This window comes from Gracilinanus agilis, chromosome 2, assembly GCF_016433145.1.
Source record: "Gracilinanus agilis isolate LMUSP501 chromosome 2, AgileGrace, whole genome shotgun sequence".
NCBI lineage: Eukaryota > Metazoa > Chordata > Mammalia > Didelphimorphia > Didelphidae > Gracilinanus > Gracilinanus agilis.
The window spans coordinates 457,935,475-457,956,973 of NC_058131.1; the positions used below are offsets into that span (position 1 = coordinate 457,935,475).

Sequence of the window (21,499 nt, forward strand, 5' to 3'; positions counted from 1 at the left end):
ACGATTGTGGCTCCCCTCACCCACTTTTACATCTAGGGATCGGTTCATGTACTGGTGAAATATTATTTCAGAGAAGCCTAATAAAAAAAGTTTCAAGAGTAATCCAATCATTCTTACATGCCCCGAAGCTAAAAACTTAAAACCCACAGGGCAGACGGCATTATTCTGAGGCGAAGCGCTTTCCTGATCCAAGAAGTTTGGCTTTGTTCTCCCCTTTCGGAGGCCTCATTTCTCCTTCAGACCTCACTCACTACCTAAACACTTGGGCTGGAAGGGCGGCGAGGGAGTTTCGCAGAGTTCGAACTTTCGCAGACCTGCCAGTTTGGCAGTTTTGTAGTTCTGAAGTTTGGTGGTTTTCCCAGGTCGCGCTTAAGACGCTCAAAACCTTATAGAGTCTGAGAAGTCGATGCCTTAGGTTACCACCAGCGAATCCGGGGAAACGGAAGTGGAGCCATCTTGGGAACTATTTTGCTAAAGGGAAGTAGACCCACACCCCAAAAATCTTTCTCCGCTAAAGACTGCTTCCGAGCACAGGTTGCTGCGCGGAAGAACCGCGAGACCGGGAAGGAGGCGGGACAGGGCTCGGCCCCTTCCGGTGCGTCATGACTAGCGTGAGTGCCCTAGGGACGGAGTTAGCGTGAGGTTGGGCTGCTATGGAGGAGGAACGCATCTTCTCGGACATCTATGGCGGCCGCCTGGCTCTCCAGCGTCGCCACTATTCTCCTTCCTGCCGGGAGTTCTGCCTCGGCTGTCCGAGGCTCTCCTTGCGCTCGCTCACCGCCGCCACCTGCACAGTGTGGCTGGTGGCCTATGGGCTCTTCACACTCTGTCAGGTACGGGCCCTGACCCCAGCCGCTGGCCAGGGCTCCAGATGTTGGCGGCCCCTCCCTTTCTTCTCTAGCTGGATTCCTACTTCTACTAGCTGGACTTCGATGCTCACTAGCTGGGGGACTAACCCTGTGCGAAGGCATTTCGCCTTTGTTTGCCTCAATTTCCTGATCCGGATAGTAGTAGCGCCTACCTTCCAGGGTTGTTGTGAAGAGCAAGTGAGATGATAGTTGTAAATCGCTTAGTACAATGCCTGACACATAGCGCTATATAAATGTGTGAACTATTATTGTTATTATTAGGCCGTATTCACGGGTGCTGATCTAGCCACCTACTCAAAACTCAAAACCTAGCACTTGGGGTAGGCTTTTGTTGGACAGCAATTTTTTTCTATAGTAATTCATTGTTTTTCCCTCAATTACACAGAAAAACAATATTTAGCATTCCTTTTCTAACATTTTTAGGTCCACATTCTCTCCCTCTTTCTCAAAGATCTTAAGCAATTTGATATTGATTTTACATGTGCTATCATACAAAACATTTCCATATTCATCTGACAGCTATTTTGATAGATAGTTTTAATGTGGAGCTAATAGAGTGGGCTAGACAGTCAACTAGCATTTAATCAAACACCCACAGTGTGTGCCAGGCCCTAGCATAATAAATGCTTACTAAATACCTGCTGATTGATTTGCTACAGCTTTTTTCTAGTTTAGCCTTCTGTTCCATACCCTCTTCTACCTGACAGTTCTTTATTTGTTCAGAGACATCCATTATGATGCCTTCTATTTTTGTCCTTCTGTGACATGGTTTTCTGACCTTTTTCCATGCTGGTCACTTCCCTTCCCTTTTGCTCTCCATGTCTTAATAGATACATTATATCTCTGATTTGGGCAACTCCCTAGAACTGATTTATCTATTGAGTCTCATAGAGAGGTTAAGTGATTCATTCTGTGTTACACAGCTCAAAAGTTCAGAAGTAGTATTGGCACCTAGGTATTCCTAACCAGTCCCCCATTGGTCTCCTTAGATAAGAATAGCTAACATTTGTGCCGTACTTTAAGGTTTGCTGGGAATTTTATAGATATAATCTCATTTGTACCTCATAACAACCCTGAGAGGTCAGTATTATTACTATCTCCATTTTACAGATGGGAAAACTGAGTCTGAAAGAGGTTAAGTGACTTCTTACCCAGGGTCACAAAGCTAGTAACCTAACCAATCAGCAAGATTGGAATTTTTTCTTCCTAATACCAAATACAGCACTGTATCCTCTTTGTCACCTGGCTTCCTTGACTCCACTTAATTCCAGTTGTGCTACTGAAAATTAAACATAGTACTTCAAATGTGATCTGACTAGCACCTTTACTGCCTGTGTAGTGTTGGTCAATTTACTTAGTTCCTTGAAGTTTCATTCAGTTTCTTCCTCTGTAAAATGAAGATTTTAGGCTAGATCTCTAAAGTTCCTTACATCTTTAAATCCTATGAGTTTTACTTTCTATAAAATGAATACTGTGCTTAAATTAAAACAAATTAAGGTTCTATTACCTTTTTTCAGGCAAGCCTTGTTTCAAAAACTTCAGCACCATAAACGCAGAGAATTGGGCATCTACTAACTAAGAATATACTTATGGTCCAAAAGCTCAAGTATGTTTTCAACTCTGACCTTTAAAAGAAATTGACATAATGTGTTAGATGGTGAGATTCTCTGATTTAATCACAAAAACCTACTTATTACATATTATAATTGTACTTTTGTGAATTATAAGTCCTATGTACAAATAGATATATCATTTTTTCTCTTCTTTCCTGGACCAGACCATCTCTAGGCAACATTTTGAAATAGGCAAAGTTGTCTTTGGTTCCCTTGTGGTTTTTTTCCCCATGTACCAGTGTTGTCTTAGGCTTCCATTGTAAGTACTGCATGATAGACAGTTCCTGCTCCTCAAAAAGCCTCATGCTCCCAAATGACTTTGATGTTTTTGTGTGAGTGACTAATAGGTATTTGGCCATAAAATGATAAAAACTTTTGGTTGGGAAGGCATCCAGGCCAATCTCCTGCCTATATAACATCCCTATGCAGTTGGCATTTCCAGACTTTGCTTAAATATGTCCTGTGACAGGAAATTTACACCTTCACAGGGCAACCCATTTAATTTTGGATCTCTGTTAGAAAATTCTTATCCTGAGTTGAATTTAGAAACTAGAGTATTAGAGTATTGAGTTGAATTTTCATTTCTATAATTCTGATCTGTGTTCTGCCCTATGAAACTACATAGAAAAAGATGAGTATTTCTTCCATATCACAGCCTTTTTTGAAGACAACTATCTTGTCCTCTGGAAGTGCTTTCCAGGTATAAACATCCCAAGGATTTTCAAGTGTCTAGTAATCCTCAATCCCAACTCTTCAGCCTATTTGGAGATGCTCCTTCTGTAAAAATATTTTTTTGTCTCCATATATCTCCAGCTTTGTTGCTTTACTACTATACATTTCATAATTTTTCTTTTGTAGCTATGAAAAAATGCTCCCTCGCTTCAATTTATTGTGAATTGCATCGTACCCTTTACTTTATTCCTTTTGGATAAAAATGGGATTGTTTACAAAAACATGTAAACAGTTATTTTGCAGATATTAATGTTTTTATAGTGAGAAAACAGGAATGACTTTTGTGCTACCACCATGGGAACTGGGGGACAGAATAGAGATTTTAAAAACCAGAAGGGATTTCTTAGAAAAAAGATCAGTCATCTTGATACGTTCATTCTAATTAAGCTACCAAAGTATTACTTTATAGAGCTAGGAAAAAAAATTTATTTGGAGGAACAAAAGGGTTAACAAGTGATATAATAAAAAAAAAATGTAGAAAGGAAGGGATCCTACCAGAAGGATATCTCACACTATACTGCAAAGCTATAATCATCAAAACACTTTAGTACTGGGTATGAAAATGAGGCAGTTCATAAAGTATAAGGAACTAGAAGGAAGATAATAGTTTGATTTAATTCAGAATGCATCTAGAAAGGAATACATTAACTGATCTGTGGTGAGGTTGCTAGAGCAAAGGAGGACCAATTGCTGCAGGGAATTTTCTTCAGTCAGACAGAAAAAGTGTCAGGAAGAGACACATAAAAATGAATATTAGGCAGAATAAAGGAGAATCACTTAGAAGTTGTTGAGAGACTGGGTCTAGTTGATAGAATTTTGGACATGGGGTCAAGAGACCTGGTTTTGAACACTAGCTTCAGAAAGTTACTGATCATGAGCAAATCAGCTTCTTTTCAGTCTGTTTCTTCATCTGTAAAATGAAGATAATAATATTGATACTATTTGAGCCTTAATGGTTGTGAGGGAAGTTCTTCAAAAAATTTAAAGGGCTAGAGAAATGGAGTTATCTCCAGCTATTGGGACTACCAGATAGATGGGGCATATTAAAAATGGGGTATTCCATTGCTTTGTGCTTATTTTGTATGTATTTTCTATTTACTTATCTGTATTCTTGTTTTCTCAGTAGAATATAAGCTTCTTGAGGCCAAAGATTTTATATTAGTTTTTGTAACTCCAGAGCTTGGACAGTGTAAGTTGGCATATGGTAGGCTCTAAATGATTAACAAACTCCTGTTGTACCCTCCCTATTGTAGTAATTCTGAACTCCTGGTTGTCATTGTTCAAACTCTCTTCTCTCCCTCACTGGCTACTTCCTTCTTTCCATCCCCATTAATGTATCCCCTGGTGTCTCTCAGTCTTCAGTTTCCCACTCTAAAGCTATTCACCTCTTCTACTGTGTCCTTGACAATGCCTGCTCCATAATGAAAAACTTAACTTTTCTTCTTAAACCTTTTCATTTCTCATTCCTGTCTCTTTGTACTCACTGAGAACCTTGGCTGCCTCCTGACAACAGAACCCCCCCACCTCCACCTCCTATCCCCCACTGGCCAACCTCTACAGAATCGTTTTCACTTTCCTCACTGTTTGAGGTAAATGGGTTAGAATATTCCATGCTCTGTATTTTCACTTGTAGACTCTCTGCCACCATCCTTAGTAATCTCTCCTCCTTTGAGGTTCATTCATTTCATATTTACCATCCAATCAATATTTTGGTAGTTATTTTCAACCAGATTCCAGGACATTCTTCTTTTCTCAAGGAGTGTAGTGCCCGACTCAGATTCTTTCTCCTCCCCACCTCCTGCCCTCATACTAGGGAACTTACATATTGATATTCCCTAAAACACCCTAAACTTCTAGTTCCTCAGTTTACTAATTTCCCATGATCCATTGATCCAGTTTATCTATACACAGAGATAGTCCTATATTTGTTGCTTTCACATTCATGAACTCTTGACATTCCCTTATCTGTTCATGAATTGTTGTCATTTCTGCTTTCCCTTTCTTTGCAACCCCTACCTAACTTGCACTTTGTTCTTCACTTGGACCTCCAATCCCTCTAATTCTAGTTCTTTCCTAGGTCATCACTTTCCCCACTACTGGCTCCATTCTTTTCTTCTCTATTCTCTTTCTTCATCCCTTGGTGAACCAACTTAACTATACTGTCCTCTTGAATCACTTGCTCCCTTATCTTATTACCAATCTTTCTATGATATGCCCTAGCTTTGATCACCTCACTATCTACTGCTTTCACTCCAATTAATGTGTTGCTGAATGAAGCTAGAGAAAATTACAAAACTATACTAATTGCATCTAGTATAACTTTATTTTAGAAAATTTCTTGTTTCTTCACTATAGTAAGGCACTCCTTTTAAACTCCCTAATTCATTGACTGTTACACTTACTACAGAAGCTCTTCCAAACATTTTCATCCCTTTTCAAACTTCTAATAGCTGTACCTCCCCAACCCTCTCAGCTGTGAACTTTACTTCATATTTTCCTGAAAAAATTGAAACCATTTAACTAGAGTTCCCTCTTCTCTTCCTTATCTCTGTCTCATGTAATGCAATGGCCCTTCTTACCAAGGACCTCTACATGCATAAATGAAGTCATTCCATCTCATCTTCTCTGGCAGTTTCTCCTTTTATCATCCATACTTTTTCACTAATCTTCACTCTTTCCCTATCTACTGGCTGCTTCCCTACTACCTATAATAGTAACAATTCTTAAGACAGAAGGGCAAGGGCTAGGGAAACAAGGTTACATGACTTGCCCAGGGTCTCACAGCTAGGAAGTGTCTAAGGCCAGATTTGAACCCAGGTCCTCCCAACTCCAGGCCTGGTGTTCTATCCTAGTTCCCCTTAAGCTGAAAATAATCTTTCTCCCCATTCCCCTCATTTCTCTTATCTTCTTTGTATTGCCGAATGAGGATTTTTTTCTAACACTTCCCATTACTAGACTTAGGCATCTTGTGGTGCTATGCCTGTTTTGTCATAGCGAGGATAATAAAGGTACATAAAATCTGGTTCAATTGTCTCATTGGTTCTTTTTGAATCCTTTCTCAGAACAGTATGGTCCTTTCTGCTGCTATCTTCATCACTCTTCTAGGGTTACTTGGTTACCTCCACTTTGTAAAGATTGATCAAGAAACCCTACTGATCATTGGCTCTCTTGGCATCCAGATGACCTCATCCTATGCCTCAGGAAAAGAGAGTACAACCTTCATTGAGATGGGCAAGGTGAAGGATGTTGTCATCAATGAAGCCATTTACATGGTAAGTACTCTTTAAGGATCTCTTAAGCAGATATCTTTTGGAATATTTTTAAGCCCTGGGTGTTCCTTAATATACCCAAAGGATTATTTACCATGTAAAATTGAATTTGAAGACATTTCTGTGCCAGGTGCGGGTAAAATCTTAATTGGCAGAAAATATTCATATGACTTATCAAAGTGAAGGTTTTATTCTCTTCTCACTGAGAGGCTCAGCTCTAAATAGAAGCATCAAATTCTTATGTACTTATAGAATATTATACCTAGAAGGAACCTTAGGGGAGTTATCAGATTCAACCCTCTCATTTTACAAATGAAGCCAATAGAGATAGAATGACTTGCCCACCATCTTCATGATAAGCAAGGATTTTTAGTATACAATTAAAAATGCGAACTCTTGTTATTATAGGATCATATATTACTCTATGGTTTACAGAGCTCTATTCCTACTCTGTGGATGAGTAATTCTATTCCATTGTAGATGAGTAATAGAGAAGACCACTTCAGACATCTTCTAACTTGGATTTTGTGCAACCTTGTTGTTTTGCCAATAGAAGATGTTATCACTTCTCCCCAATTTTGTTGCTGTCATGTTCACTTGAAGCATTATCTACTGAAAATAGTCCTTTGAAGGTATATCATTAAAAAAAAAAAGTGTGCTATATTTGTGCTTCTACCATTTGGTTTATTTTCTTACAGCAAAAAGTGATCTACTACTTATGCATTTTATTGAAGGACCCAGTAGAACCACATGGGGTATCACAAGTAGTGCCTGTCTTCCAGGTGAGCCCAAATATGCCAGGTCAAGGGATAATCTCTTTGAGGGACTGAATGTTGATTTCTTTATCTTTTAAACTCCATAATACCTGACACAGTACCAGATAAACATTTAAATTAATAAATAGATGTTTACATATGAATCTAGATCTTTTTATGAAACTGATAGGCTAAGCTGTTTTGTCCTTAAAAGTACCTATAATCTCAAAAAATCATTAATTCTAACTCTATTTCTCCTTACTGGGCTTTAGAGTGCCAAGCCTCGACTGGATTGCTTGATTGAAGTGTATAGAAGTTGCCAAGAGATCTTGGCACTCCAGAAAGTCACATCAGCAAGTCCATGAGTCTCATCCAGCAAACTTCTGTGTTGCTTCCTGTCGAGATAATTCCAGATTTTCGAGCCACAGCCATCCATTTGTTTTGGCCAGTTCTAATCAGCATTGGCACCATGAGGAAGTGGAGAAAGGGTTGGCCTTGTAGTTATGAAGACTTATGTTTAAGTTCTCTCTTTTGCACGTACTGCTCCTGTGAGCCCAGGGAAGTGCCAAACCTCTTAGGGCCTTAGGCAGGGCAGGTATTCACCTTGGAAGAGGGAGTTCCCTATACCAGTATAATTAGAGGCACAGTCCAAATAACAACTTTCAGCAAGTCTCAGCCTTGATGACCTACATGGACGTCAGGGGGTACAGAGAAATAGAATAAATAATATAATATCTGGATTGTATCCCATCTTCAATACTATTAATAAGTATTAGATTAGACTAGAGGGAATGATAGATTTGCAGAGGGTTTGGGCAATGCAAATACTTTGCAGGCAGCTTGGCACACGCATGGAACTGTGTGGGCTCTCATTCTGGAATGGGAGGAATGCTTAAGAAGGGACACTTGGATTCCAAGGGAGTCTGTTGATCTCTGGACACTGAGGAGAGCAGAGGCTTACTTCCTGTGACCATCTTGGTATCAAGCTGCAGGAGAAAGATAAGTTCCTGACTCAACTTGGAGGTTCCTAAAAATCAAGAAGCCTTCTTAGATCTTGATCCTGTGACCCCGGTTCCTATCTTGATCATTTGTTGTGTGTGAGCTGCAAGGACCCGATCTATCTATCCTAAACCAAACCAGAACACCTGGGCTCCAGCCTTTGGGCCTCTAGCCAGCCTGACTAAACTGTACTGTTCTTGTTTCAATTCAGTGGACCAGTCAGTCAGATCTAGGTAGTTAGATTCATTTTAGGTAGATAGAGAGTATAGTGAGAGTAGACCAATTTATTGTGACCAAAGAGACCTTTGCAGGTCAGCCTGGGGGTAGGAGTTGAGAAATATTAGAGCTAGGGCATCCATTTCCCTGGTCCACTCACCCATCCTGTGTTTTGTACAATAAAATAAGTTCTTTGTTTATAACCTACTGAGAGAGCAGTATGATTGTATTGCCATCAACCCACAGGAAGTGATGCCTACCAACTTGGGCTTCAGCCTGTGGTCGACTAACATCAGGTCCTCAACACTGGTCCAAACCTCAACCCAATATCTATTGACTTTTACCAGATCCTCAACTCGCTTATTTCAATTTTGTAATCTATTATTTAATCTATTCCTAGCAATGCAAAATAATTCACAGTAGTAAATCTCTGTTCTGCTTTTTTTAAATACCCATCCATGAAGATTCCGAAAAAACATTTGCATTTACATGGAAAGGATTACATGTACATGGTGCTGTTTGCCTCAGGGTTATGTAGAAAGCCCTACCTTGTTTTCCCAAATTTTAACTCAAGATCTTGCAAATATCGAATTTAAGGAGAGCTATGCTAATACATTTTGTAAATGATTCACTCTTGGTGTTGCCCACTGTTGAAGCATGTCAGGAAGATAATAAACACCTTTTATTAGAATTATAGAAAAGAGGACATAAACTATCAAAATCAAAAGTGCAGTGGTGTCTCCCCAAGGTAGAGTATTTAGGATTTGTTTTACCAGAAGGTATGCATTTCATTTCTCCCAAACATATATAGAAAATGTCCAAAAATCGAGTGCCCCAACAATGAAAAGACAAGAGCAGTTTTGGGAACCATAGGTTTTTGCAAGCAATGGATTCCCTGCTTTGGGGAAATCACCAAACCTCTTATAGAATTAACAAAAGATATAATTAAGGAACCACAAATTAAATGCAGAACATCTAGCAGCCCTTACTAAGCTAAAACAAACAATTTTATCTGCACCAGCTTTAGGCATTCCTGATTATAAGAAACTGTTCACTTTGCAAGTTCATGAAAGAAAAGGAGTAGCTTCTAGCATGTTAACGCAATATTTAGGATCAGTCCAGCATCCGATTGCCTATTATTCATCACAATTAGACCCAATAGCTTCTGGTGCACCCCCCATGTCTCTGGGGTGTAGCTGCAACAGCTCTGCTAGTGATGAAAGCTCCAGACTTAGTGTTGGGATGTCCACTAACTAATCTGGATATTCCAGGACTAAAGTCCATTTTCCTAGCAAGGAATGAAGAAAGCAGAATGGCTAAATAAGACCTTAAAGCACAGGTGGCCTTATATTTGCCAGTTTATAGAGAAATTGTTTTGAGAAACAATAGAACCAGCTGTTTGGGGAGCAAATGCTCACCTTAGTACCTTCAGTTTCACAAAGATTGATATGGGCCATCAGCCCCTGAGGATTAATGGTGTTAAAGTGTACACTGAAAATGTGAACAAATGACATTATTTTGGACCTTCAGATCAGTTTTGTGGGAAATTGTGAGATTGAGTTGGAGATCAAGAGATACTTCTGTAGAGTTGGTGTAAAAAGTATACAAATTCATGGTACAATGACAGTTATCTTCAAACCATTAATTGGGGACATGCTATTAGTTGGAGCTCTATGTATTTTCTTCCTCAGAAAACCACTTTTAGAAGTTAATTGGACAGGACTAATAGAAATGGACATTATTTTCAAGGACGCAGAACCTATATCTTTAATAATTTTGCAATTAAATAAAAGGTTTGATTGTACATAATGGTAACTGTTTTTTGGTTAATAAAGAGTTATTAATATGAAAAGGATATATTAAATACTAATATTGATAAATTAATAAATAATAAGCAAACAATAAACAATAAATAAAAATAATAAATATTAAACATTTAAATATTAAATAAAATATCTCACTTCCGGGGGATATTATATGTATATAATGTATATTTTTGCATGTAATGTTTTTGCAAGGTTTTTTTATGTAGTAACTACAAGGTGAATTTGAATAATTATCTTTAGGTTTTGTTTCTGTAGAGTATAATGTTATAAGGAATTTAGTGTTCATTTTGTCTCTTTAGGAACAGGATTTATAGGTTAGAGAAAGTTAAGTAATATATTACTCAGACTCTTTAAGAGCAGAAGTCTTCTAAATAGCCCCGGGGTCACATAAAGGGGCCTTGCATAAAAGCAGTGGTGGGAAAGAGTTCTGGGCTCCATCTTTTGGTGGTTTCAGAGAACAGGAGTGACTGTTTGGGCTCTCTGTGAAGAGGTCTCTCTCACAGTGGCTGGTGGCAGTTGGAGTTGAGAAGAACAGATTTAAGGAGGTTGAAGAAAGAAAGACTTACTGCTTCTAGTTAAAAGTCTACTTACTGAGGAGTTTTGCTTCTCAGCACCCTGAGGCCTATGTCTGTGGCTGTGTGTGACAAGCTGCTTTTAACTGACAGTTAATAGAGGAATTTCTTAAGGAGTTCATTATAATTTAATTTCATCGTTTAGCATAGCTTAGTTGGATAAAATTTAAATTTAAGATAGTGAGTAGTTTAAGGAGGTCTACGTTGGTAGACAAGAAGAGGCTGCAAAGATACCAGCTAGTTGGTGGGGTTTTATTTAGACATTTTAGAATAAGGTTAAGAGATTCCTGTCTTATTCCTAACTCCTAGTTTCCCCATCTCCTATATTCCTGTCCATACCTCTACCAGAAATAAATAAGCATTGTAGTAAGCTGCTTTCAGCCTTCCATCCCACCACTTGCAAATAGTTTAACCCTGACAGCTCTAGTTTATTATAACAGTTTGGCATTACCAACTGGCTATCAATATTCAATACCTATTACCAATATACCAACATTAGATCAGTTATACTTATAATAGTTTGGGTTTCAACATACCAGCTATTATTTAGTTATAATAGCTTGGTAGGCCAAGTAGGAGTCACACATTTTGTTTTTATAATGTATAATTAGAAATGTGTTATTCTGTAACTGTAAATATCTGTGTGTAACTTGCATTTTGCAAGATTTTTTGCTTGCTTACTTTCTTTCTCTTTTTACCTCTCCCTGTTTCAAATACCGAGTAGAGAATAGTTAGGTTAAAAGAGCCATTTGGGGAGGATAATTGTCCCAAAAGGATCTCAGGGGGAAAATTTAGAAGACTTCTGCTCTTAAAGAGTTCGAGTGATATATTACTTAACTTTCCCTAACCTATAAATCCTGCTCCTAAGAAGACAGAATGAACATTAAATACATTCCTTATAACAAAAGGAATGAATGAATGTGAAATGGGAATAATTGCTTTTTACCTCATTGTGTGAGGAGAGATTATAAAATATAAGAGAGATAATAATGAGATAAAATCCTATAGGAGAAAGGAGCTAAGTCAAAGCAGGGTATTGCTGTGAAAATGGAACTGGGAAAATCTATGCATCAAGCTTTTCCTTTGTAGTTCAGGAGTACTTTGCTGAGGAATTCATTGAGCAGAATCCTTTATCCTACTAACAAACTAGAAGGACTCCTTTTTCATACTCATAATTAGGGTTAATGGGTGATAAGTTAAGACTGTGACATGTTTGCAAAAAGACTGAAAGACTAATCTTCTAGGTTCTTCCAGTATCACACTTTACTCAGCTTTAGGATGTGAGCTCCATTTTAGATGATCCTGGCAGGAAAGTCTGATAAATCAAATAAGATGATACAAACCACATCTCTAAAACTCTAGAGGTTTATTTTCCTAAGCAATGTGACCCTAGGAGTCAAATTCTTGGTAGAACTCTGAAGTTCTTTTCAAGAACCATAACTTCTCTCCTATCTTGTTTGAGGAGAGAGTAGACAACTCATAGAATCACAGAGTTGGAAGGGTGAAAGAAATTTCCTATAGATAAACAGGTAAAGCACTTATTAAGTGTTTATTATGTGCCAGGCAATATTTACTTCAGGTTGACATCCATCCTATGCTTTAAGACTTTCAGTGATAAGGAATCCACTACTTCTTGGGACAGTCCATTGTAGTTTTAAATAGTTTTATGTATTAGGAGGACTTCCCTTATATTGAGCTAAAAATCTGCTTCTGCAATTTTCTTTCACATTGCTGAGTAGAACAAGTCTAATGTCTCTTCCATAGGATAGCCCAATAAATAATACTTGAAGACAACTGTTCTCTCAAGTCATTTCACAACCTTGTTTCCTCACCTTAAAATTGAATTTCAATAAACTTGGGGAATGACAATGAGCAGTAATATTGGCAAAGAATAGTTAGAGAGCTTCCTTAGTACAGTACATATACTGCTTGCCTTCTGATTAGTGATTTATAACACCTTCTAAGAAAACTTAAATTTCCAGCTACAAATCTCATGAAGAATCGGGGGGAAAACAGAATCATTTAGGTTTGGCTAGAGAAGAATTGCCTTTTAATTCTATAGGACACCAGCCTTCATAAGGTCTAACAATTTAAATTCTGTCATCTTTGTGAGATTAGTTTATGATGGTGCCTGTTAAGCTTTCATAATCAAGTGCCTCACTCACAGAGACAGCTGCTTTTGTAGTATTTCAGTCAGATTAATAGATTCTTCTGTGCTTTTGTGTTGTCACTGTATAAACTTAAACTGCCAGAGAACATGCTGGTAGCCCAGATAGAAATAACTTGGGGGAAGAATTAACATGGTGTTCTGATGTTAAATACAGGTGTAACAGAAGTATCAAAAGCATTGATCCTAAGGGAGCTCTTTCTCTTTCAAGTCCTTATGGGACTAGAGATGTAATATAGTCTAAGGATGGGAAGAAGGCAAGAAGTGAGCAGTTGGATTGGTCCAGCTTGAAGCAGTTCAAGGTATTAACACTCTTCTAGCCTGGCCTTTGTAGCCTTGTATCCAAGGAAGTATCCAAGGATGGCCTGCTATCCCTGCCATTACCAACACAAAATGCCAACTACCTTTAGTGAGAAGATAACATTATGAGCTCTAGGGAATAGCAGCATCCCTCCTCTGGACTCTTGGCCTCTCCTGACCACTGTCCCTTCTTTCAGCATAGCTCCTATTACCATTTTCCTTAGGAAGCAACTCTTGTGGAGATGTAGCTCCTGCTTTTTCAGCAACCACAATTATTAGAAAAGCTGGCCTAGAAAAGAAAATTCTTGCCACTAAAGTCCTTGGCATTGTCAAATAGCTCAACATCAGAAATATAAGTTTTAAGAGTGTAAATGACATTTTAAAAGATGCATTACTGTCTGCCTTAGCTGTTGCATCTTAACTACCTCTGGGCCTTTCCATTTGACTTGTAGCAAAAACCTCCCTTATATATTGTTTTCCTCATTAAAATCCGAGCATCCTGAGAATGAAGACTATCTTGCTTTTCCATTTGTGTTCCTAGGGCTTAATGTTCATTAATTCATTCATTCTGCATAGTATTGACAAACTCCAAGGGAGAGAAGAAGAGAAAGCAGGAAATAACCCTCAAAGCCAAAATAGGAGTAAATAACTCCTTTGTTGTTTATTGGAAATACCAATTTCTTATTGTTGTAGACAAGATTATTCTGGTTTGCCCTGATAGGTAGGGGCTCAGGACATGAAGTAATACTGGAAATATACTCTGCTTTCTGCACCAGCCCTAGAAGGATAATTATAATAAAGCATCTCAGATGGAACTTCATTTTCTAGAAAGAGAAGAGGTGGGAACAAGGAAAACAATGAAATTATATAGTGTATTTGATTACACTTATCTTGCACTTTCCAGCTTAGAGTATATGAGGGGATTTCATACAGCCAGAGTCTGAGAGAAACTAGATCCACCTCCCTCCAGTTTCAGCATCATGAAGGGAATAGTGGTGTCAATGTCAGGATTCAAACCTGGCCTTCGGATGAAATTGTACTTTCCATGCAGCTACCTCTACTCTCCTCATAAATGTTTAGTCAGCCTTGGGTGTCACAGAACTGAGAAATGAAACTGTAGCCTTACTAAAGTTGGGAAAATAATATGAGTTCTTTTGTTTTGCTTTGGAGGGAGTGTGGACACCTTTAAGGATCATTAGCCTTGATCCCAGTGGAGAGGTAAGAAGTTGATGACAGGAAACAAAAATGATAGAAGCTTTGAATTTCTTTCATAGTCATCTTTTAAGATAAAGATACTGGGCAGCTAGGTGGCTCAGTGGATTGAGAACCAGGCCCAGAGATGGGAGGACCTGGTGCAAATTTGGCCTGAGACTAGCTAGTATGACCCTGGGCAAGTCACTTAACTCTCATTGTCTAGTCCTTACTGCTCTTCTGCCTTGGAACCAATACATAGCATTGATTCTAAGATGGACTTAAAAAGAGATAAAGGTATTTATATGTCCCAGTGAGCAAAAAAAGCACATTGTGTATTCATTTGGACCTTCAAAGACCAGGGAGAAATCAGTGTGTAGAACCCTATCCTACAGTAATGAATGCTTATTTCTAAAGCATTTGGTCCAGTGATTAAACCCAGACCTGAGGAGATAATCTGGTAAGGGTCCTGGAACAATGTAGGGCAGTGAAGTTTGCCCACAGTCCAGTGTACAGCAATCTCAGTCCCTACTATGATTAAGGACATCATCATACAACGATATTACAACTGCCACATGAGGCACTGCAAACATCCACTCATTCCTATGTAAGGAATTGTGTTTCTTTTCCTTTTTTGGAGCCTGGGTGTACCCCTTGTCCTTCTCTGTAGTTCCTACTCTTCTGCCTCAGGTTGGGTTAGATACTGAGAAATAAGGCGTAGTGCTCCTTCCCAGAAGCAAGGAAAAAGTCCATTTTTTTTTCCCATTTCATGCTACCCTATCAGCCTTAAAGTCTGTTGGTGGTAGGCTCTAGGCCTTTGCCACAAACTCTGCAGAGGTTAGTTTTATCATCAAATCTGAAGTGAATGTGTGAGAAAATTACTCCAATTTAAAATTCTGACTGCAGAGAAAATGTAAGATTTAGGAGGTATTTTCCTTTTCAAGGGCAGTGTTCTGGATTCTGGATGTACAGAACCCTGACTTCTCATGGGAGTCTAGTAGAATTGCTTTCAGTTAGGCCATTATTGTGAGAAGAGGTTGGGTACCTGACCTTTGTCATTTGGGTTTAAATTTAGGAAAGTATAGGCCTGAAACATAGCACACATATATAAACATATAATGAAAGACATTATAGACATTGTCATCTGCCTGCAGAATTGGTAAGAATTTGAAATGGGCACAAGGGTAAGGAGGGAGTTAGTTCATAGTAGAAGCAGGCACTCAGCAAGATGTCACCAAGTCCACAGGCACAAAGATTACAGGGAACAAGTAAAGGAAAGATATTCATATAAGTGTTGGCCCTTTGCTGCTATGTGAGGCAGAAGCAAGGAACTGTTTTCCATCCACTTCTTGAAGGTATCGAATAGCAGGTGTATTTGTAGATGAGGGTGAGACTGTAGAACAGTGGTTCATGTAACTGGCCATCATGAATGTCACCTCTGCAATCTAGGAAGAGGGGAGAGAAAAAGGAAGATGACTAAAATCTGGAAAGGTTCAAGTCTATCTGGACACTGGATTACTGCCTGCATTGAAGCCATAAGATTAAGATAGAGGTAGAGACATATTCTGGCCCATTGCAACTTGGTCTTTCTTTTAAGTCTTGAGAGCTTGGAGGGACAATAACACAATTAATTAGGATCTGGGTTTGAGTCCCAGCTCTGTTGCTCATTAGCTGTGTGTGACCTTGGTCAAGCCCTGATGTTTGACCACATCTGCCCCACAAAATGGGGATAAACATACTTTCATGACCTCATTGGGTTGTTGTAAAACTCAAATGAAATTTTATAAGTCCTAAAGTACCATAAGATGCCAGCTATTATATCTGCCAGAAAATAGGGAGTGTTAGCCTTCATTTCTTCATGGAACTTATAAAGGACCATGGTAAATTGTTCAGACCTACCTTGGGAAGTGCCATCTGGAAGATCAGCTTCTCAATTTTGCCTTTACTAGAACTCTTATCAAGAACAGTTCTGATCACAATCATAAAATCATCCTGATACCCACCAAAGGTCATCACCAAGGAGTAGGGGTGAGTGGCTTGAATTTGCTGTAGAAAGAAGACAGTTATAAGAAGGAATAAGAGCACCAGAAGAAACCATCTCATCTCTCAAACTAGGAATTAGTAACATTCTAGATAATTTCTAGATACTGGTGGTCTCAGCTAACTATGGATGATTTTACCACTGTTTGGAAATTTATACTTTAAAAACTGTACTTCATGTATGAGGGAAGGCTCTATGTAGGGAGATATAGAGTTCAGGGTGACTGAATTCTTATCTGAGGTGAAGAGAAATACTGGAGAGGAGAGGCAATTGGAGAGCAACCCTACTTTTTTCTCTATACCATTGTATTGTGGTCCAGGATACTGATGCCATCTTCATTCACAGCAATCCACACCAGAGTGTTCCTCTTGGTAGAATGCTGGGTGGTCTGGGGAAATAAGGAGCAACTTGGTCATCTACCTGGGGATCCTCATCAATAAAGGTCCTTCTGAAGAGCTAGGTGTCTCCTATCTGGCTGCACCCATAGTGCTGTTATTTGAGCAGGATCTCTTTGTGATTATGCGATTCTTTTAGCCCCAAACTATCCCAACAAAAGACACATACGTATTGCTTCAATCAACTTCTTAGGGCCAGTAATGGAAATGGAGGAAGAGAGGCAGGAAGTGAGCCAGGAAAAAATTCCCAAAATTCTGTGGGCTCTGCATTCTACCAGTATTCAAATTAGCCTTTTTTCTCACAGATACAGGATGATAAAGTGTTTGTGATGATAGATTAAAGCTTATTATACCAGACAATGAAATCTGGTCTTTCTTACATGAAAGTGAACTGGGTTGTTCATTATGGAATACCAAGAAAACAAACAAAAAAAATCTGCTTTATGTGCAATGCTTAAATTGCTTAAATATAGTTTCTCCATATTTCATTTAAAAAATATTCCTGGGGGACTGAATCATTTGCCGGCTCCGGGAGGGAGAAGACAATTTGGGTCATATAATTTTGGAAAACATATAGAAATTTGTTATTACATGTAACTGCCAAAAAAAATAAATAATTAATTAAAAAATACCCCTGGGGGCTGTAACAGGTTACTTAGCACTTTACTGCTAATCAGTTTTTTATTTACCTTTAACCTTCTTGTTAGAAATGATAAGATCAATGGGGAAGTGGAAAGGAAGTCACAGTGGAAAAGTGGAAACAGAAGCCACAGAGCAAAAAGACACTTCCACCCCACTTCCACCCCTCTACCCCGCCAGATGTGGACCTCAGAAATTAGTTGGTGCTCTAGTGTCCTCTAGTGGCGATGCACCACTATGGGATACATACCCAAATATTAATTTAGTACCAACCCATCATGCTGTGTAGGGGCAGGGATGAAGTCAAACCAGGTCAAACCTAGGCAGTTGGAAGGGAAGGAAGCTCTAGGAGGATCTTGGAGGTTCCCCGTGTATTCTGTTTTTTTTTTTCCCCCTAGTGGTCACTGGTGCATACCTGAGCAGCAAAGAGTTTAGCACCAAACAACGACCACTTTCGAGCCACGGTCAAGTAAGTACGGATGCACTCACTTGAGGTACAGCCTTGCAGTGTTGTCCATTTTGAGGCCAGGGTGTCTACCAGGTGTCTATGAGAAGAGAAAGGGAAGAAAGACTCAATAGTAAAGGACCACACACTTAATATTTATGTGGCAACCTTTGCTGCTGCCAAGACTATCTCTTCCCCATACCACCTCCTATATCATCCTAAGCTACTGCCCATCCTACCTCAGCTGTTCAGATGGGGCACCATATCTATATCTCCTGGGGTAGAACCTATCTAGGACCAATTGGAGGAGATGCTGAGCCTTGGCAGGAGCTGTTCCCATAGGACCAGGAAGGTTAGGCTTCTCCAAATCCCCATATTCTACCTGTGTAGAAAGTATATGAACATTAGGCCTCAATTGGGGCAATAGAAGTGTTCATAAGAAGGAGAAGGAAGGAAGGGTTCATTGAGAAGTGACATTTACAGTTCTTATTTTGAAAATGGAGAAGTGGCAACAGTCTACAGAAGTGTGTTGTTGGGATGGGTCAACCTTTTACTTCAAGCTATAAAAGCATAAATCCTTAATAAAAATGATACTTGTATACATTTATATAAATACTTTACTGTTACAAAGTGTGTTACATCATCATATTTAATCCTTATGATAAACTTGTAGGTAATGCAAATGTTATTATCTTCATTTTATGGATGAAAAAACTGAAGCCCACAGAGGTTAAGTCTTATTCCCAAGATCATAGAGTTAGTAAGTGGGAGAACTAGGTTCCAAACTCAGGTTTTCTGCTCATGATGAAGACAATAAAATTATTTTTCCATCTAGTATCCTCACTGTTTCATTCAGCTAATGGGAGATCACTTGCCTGGGCCATCAATGCAGCCATCTCAAGAGCCAGTTCCTTGTTGACTGGAAATCTCCCAGCAGTGATCTCATTGTTGACCTGGAAGGCAAGCAGAAGCCGCTCCTGCTCAGTTTCCCCTTTAACCTGATGCCGGAAATAGAGCCTGCAAAAAGGAGGAAAAGCACAGAAGACTTGACTCAAAGACAATGCAGGATCCAGAAGCCAACCTGGATACCGGACAGGGAGCAATAAGAATTTAATTTTCCTGGGGCTATTTTTAACCTTGATTTTTAAAATGGGAGGGCTTATGTTTTTCCCCTATATTCATTGACCCTCTTGCATAAAAACTGTCATGAAGTGTGAGATGGAAGAAAGGGTAATTCATACATGGAAAAAAGGTCTTTTGGGGTCCTCAAAACTTCCTTGGATTTAACCATGAATAGGTTGGGTTCCCCCACTAGATTATTGGGCTAATGACATACCATGATATATGTATCATATATATATATGTATACATATATATATATATATACACACTATGGGGGAATGAGAAGAGTAAGCACAATGGAGATGTCTATAGATTAATGGGAATTTATTGTTTTCTTGGGTATGATTCATGGAAGGGAATTGTTTGACTCTCCAGGCTGTACTTTAGTTTTTGTTGTTTGTCCTTAAAGATGAATGGTAGGAGGCTGAGCCAAGATGGCAGAGAAAATACAGGGACCCACCTGATTTCTACCAAAACACTCTCCAAAAAGCAATGACATAACACCTCAAAATGAATTCTAGAGTAGCATAATCTACAAAAAGACAAAGTGAAGCAATTTTTCAGCTCAAAACAACTTAGAAGCTCAGCATGAGAGATCTAGTGCACTAAGATAGAGGTGGAGCACAGCACACCAGGACAGGCCCCATAGAGGCAAAAGGTTTTGGACATAGCTGAAGCAGGAGCAAAAGATTTCTGAATTCTCAGCCACAGATGGTAAGGGAGGTCAGACAACTGCTCAGAAGGAGATCACATGGGTCCTTTTGCTGCCTCTGGGTGCAAGACTCTTGTCACATTGTTCACACACAGAACCAGATCACAGCCCTGGGGTATAGTCACAGGGTGAGAGGGAACACCAGGCACTTGTAGTCACAGGGGATCAGGGGAGCCTGGTCACAGTTCCAAGGGGTAAAATAGGGTTTGGGGTTATTCACAGACCAGAGCACAGGTTGAGGGTGTATTAAACACATCTTTACACCATACTACCTTGGAAGAACTGGAAGTAAACCCAGTGCCAGCTCTCAAAGCAGCTGCACAAGAACCTAAAGCTTAGAACAGTCTTGGAAAGCTCTCTTCACCATAGTTTCAGAGCCCAATTTTAACCATTTTTTAAACTAAAAGAAAAGAAAAAGTCAGGGAAATGAGCAAACGCCACCAAAAAAGAAACTCAACATAGAAAGTTATTTTGGTGACAGGGTAGACTCAAACTCAGAAGACTGAGTCAATACTGCTGCATCCAAAGCCTCCAAAAAAATTAGTGCTTTCAAGTCCAAAAAGAATTAACAGAGGGGCTCAAAAAAGATTTTTTAAAACCAGAGAGGTAGAAGAAAAAATGATAATAGAAATGAGAATGATACCAGAAAATCATGAAAAAGAATCAACCACGTCGTAAAGGAGGTACAAGAATTGAATACCTTAGAAATCACAATAGGCTAATTGGTAAAAGAAGAGAATTCCTTAAAAAGCAGAACTGACCAAATGGAAAAAGATATACAAAAATGAACTGAAGAGAAAAACTTTTTGAAAGACAGAATTGACCCTTGAGAAAAAGAGGTACAAAAATTGGCTAAGGAAAAGAACTCTTTTACAACATAGAACTGGCCAAATGAAAAAGCAAAGAAGCTAGAAATTCAACCAAAAATCACTTTCCCAGCAAAACTGAGAATAATCCTTATGGGAAAAAAATGGGTATTCAATGAAAAAGGACACTTTCAAACATTCCTGATGAAAAGACCAGAGCTAAATGGAAAATTTGACTCTCAAATATCAGACTCAAGAGAATCATAAAAAAGTAAATAGGCTAGAGAAGCAAAAGACATTCAGTCAGGTGAAAATGTGTATATCTCTACATGGGAAGATGAGCCTCATAACGCCAAAGAACTTTGTCATTATCAGAGCAGTTAAGAATGAGGGTGTGAGTTGAATATGATGAGATGATATAAAAATTAAGTTAAGGCACGAGAAAGAAGACTGCATTAGGAGGAGGGCAAAGGCAAAAATAGAATGGGGTAAATTATTGCATAGAGAATGAAAGAGCATTCAGAGTGGAGGGGAAGATGGGGGAGGTGGGGAGGAAAGCATGTGAACCTGTCATCAAAATTGACTCAGTGAGGAACATACACAATTAGTTGGGTAAAGAAAGCTTTCTTACCCTACATAAAAGGGGAAGGTGATAAGAGGAGTCAGGTAGAGCTAATAGAAAAGAAGACAAACTGGGGGAAGTAGACATTAGAAATTAAATAAGGATAGATAGGATGGAAAGTAATAAACAGTAATCATAATGATGCAAAAGTTTTTTACAAGTCTTTCTAATATCATATTGGCTATTCTGACAGAAAAAGGAAATGACA

General features: G+C 38.9%; 2 protein-coding genes across 3 annotated transcripts in view; one reads left to right on the top strand and one right to left on the bottom strand.

Annotated features, from left to right (window-relative positions):
- The first annotated feature begins 653 nt into the window (after nucleotides 1-653).
- On the top strand, nucleotides 654-8,661 carry PIGH (phosphatidylinositol glycan anchor biosynthesis class H). Of its 2 annotated transcripts, none has more exons than XM_044661997.1 (4): nucleotides 654-833; nucleotides 6,277-6,490; nucleotides 7,189-7,265; nucleotides 7,511-8,661. In XM_044661997.1, the coding sequence occupies exons 1-4, from the start codon at nucleotides 654-656 to the stop codon at nucleotides 7,601-7,603; spliced, it is 564 nt and encodes a 187-aa protein (XP_044517932.1). In that variant the 3' UTR covers nucleotides 7,604-8,661. The 2 variants fall into 2 exon arrangements, with proteins under 2 accessions (XP_044517932.1, XP_044517931.1); XM_044661996.1 differs by having other exon boundaries at nucleotides 6,277-6,486; nucleotides 7,182-7,265.
- Nucleotides 8,662-14,727: 6,066 nt separating this feature from the next.
- Nucleotides 14,728-21,499, bottom strand: part of PLEKHH1 (pleckstrin homology, MyTH4 and FERM domain containing H1) — a 74,509-nt gene continuing 67,737 nt past the window's right edge. The window contains exons 23-28 of the mRNA XM_044659957.1: nucleotides 18,905-19,046; nucleotides 18,269-18,411; nucleotides 18,000-18,129; nucleotides 16,852-16,938; nucleotides 16,409-16,555; nucleotides 14,728-15,954 (exon numbers count right to left, since the gene is read on the bottom strand). Of these exons, the coding sequence (XP_044515892.1) occupies nucleotides 15,793-15,954; nucleotides 16,409-16,555; nucleotides 16,852-16,938; nucleotides 18,000-18,129; nucleotides 18,269-18,411; nucleotides 18,905-19,046 (811 nt within the window). The 3' untranslated portion in view covers nucleotides 14,728-15,792. The remainder of the gene's footprint in view (nucleotides 15,955-16,408; nucleotides 16,556-16,851; nucleotides 16,939-17,999; nucleotides 18,130-18,268; nucleotides 18,412-18,904; nucleotides 19,047-21,499) is intronic.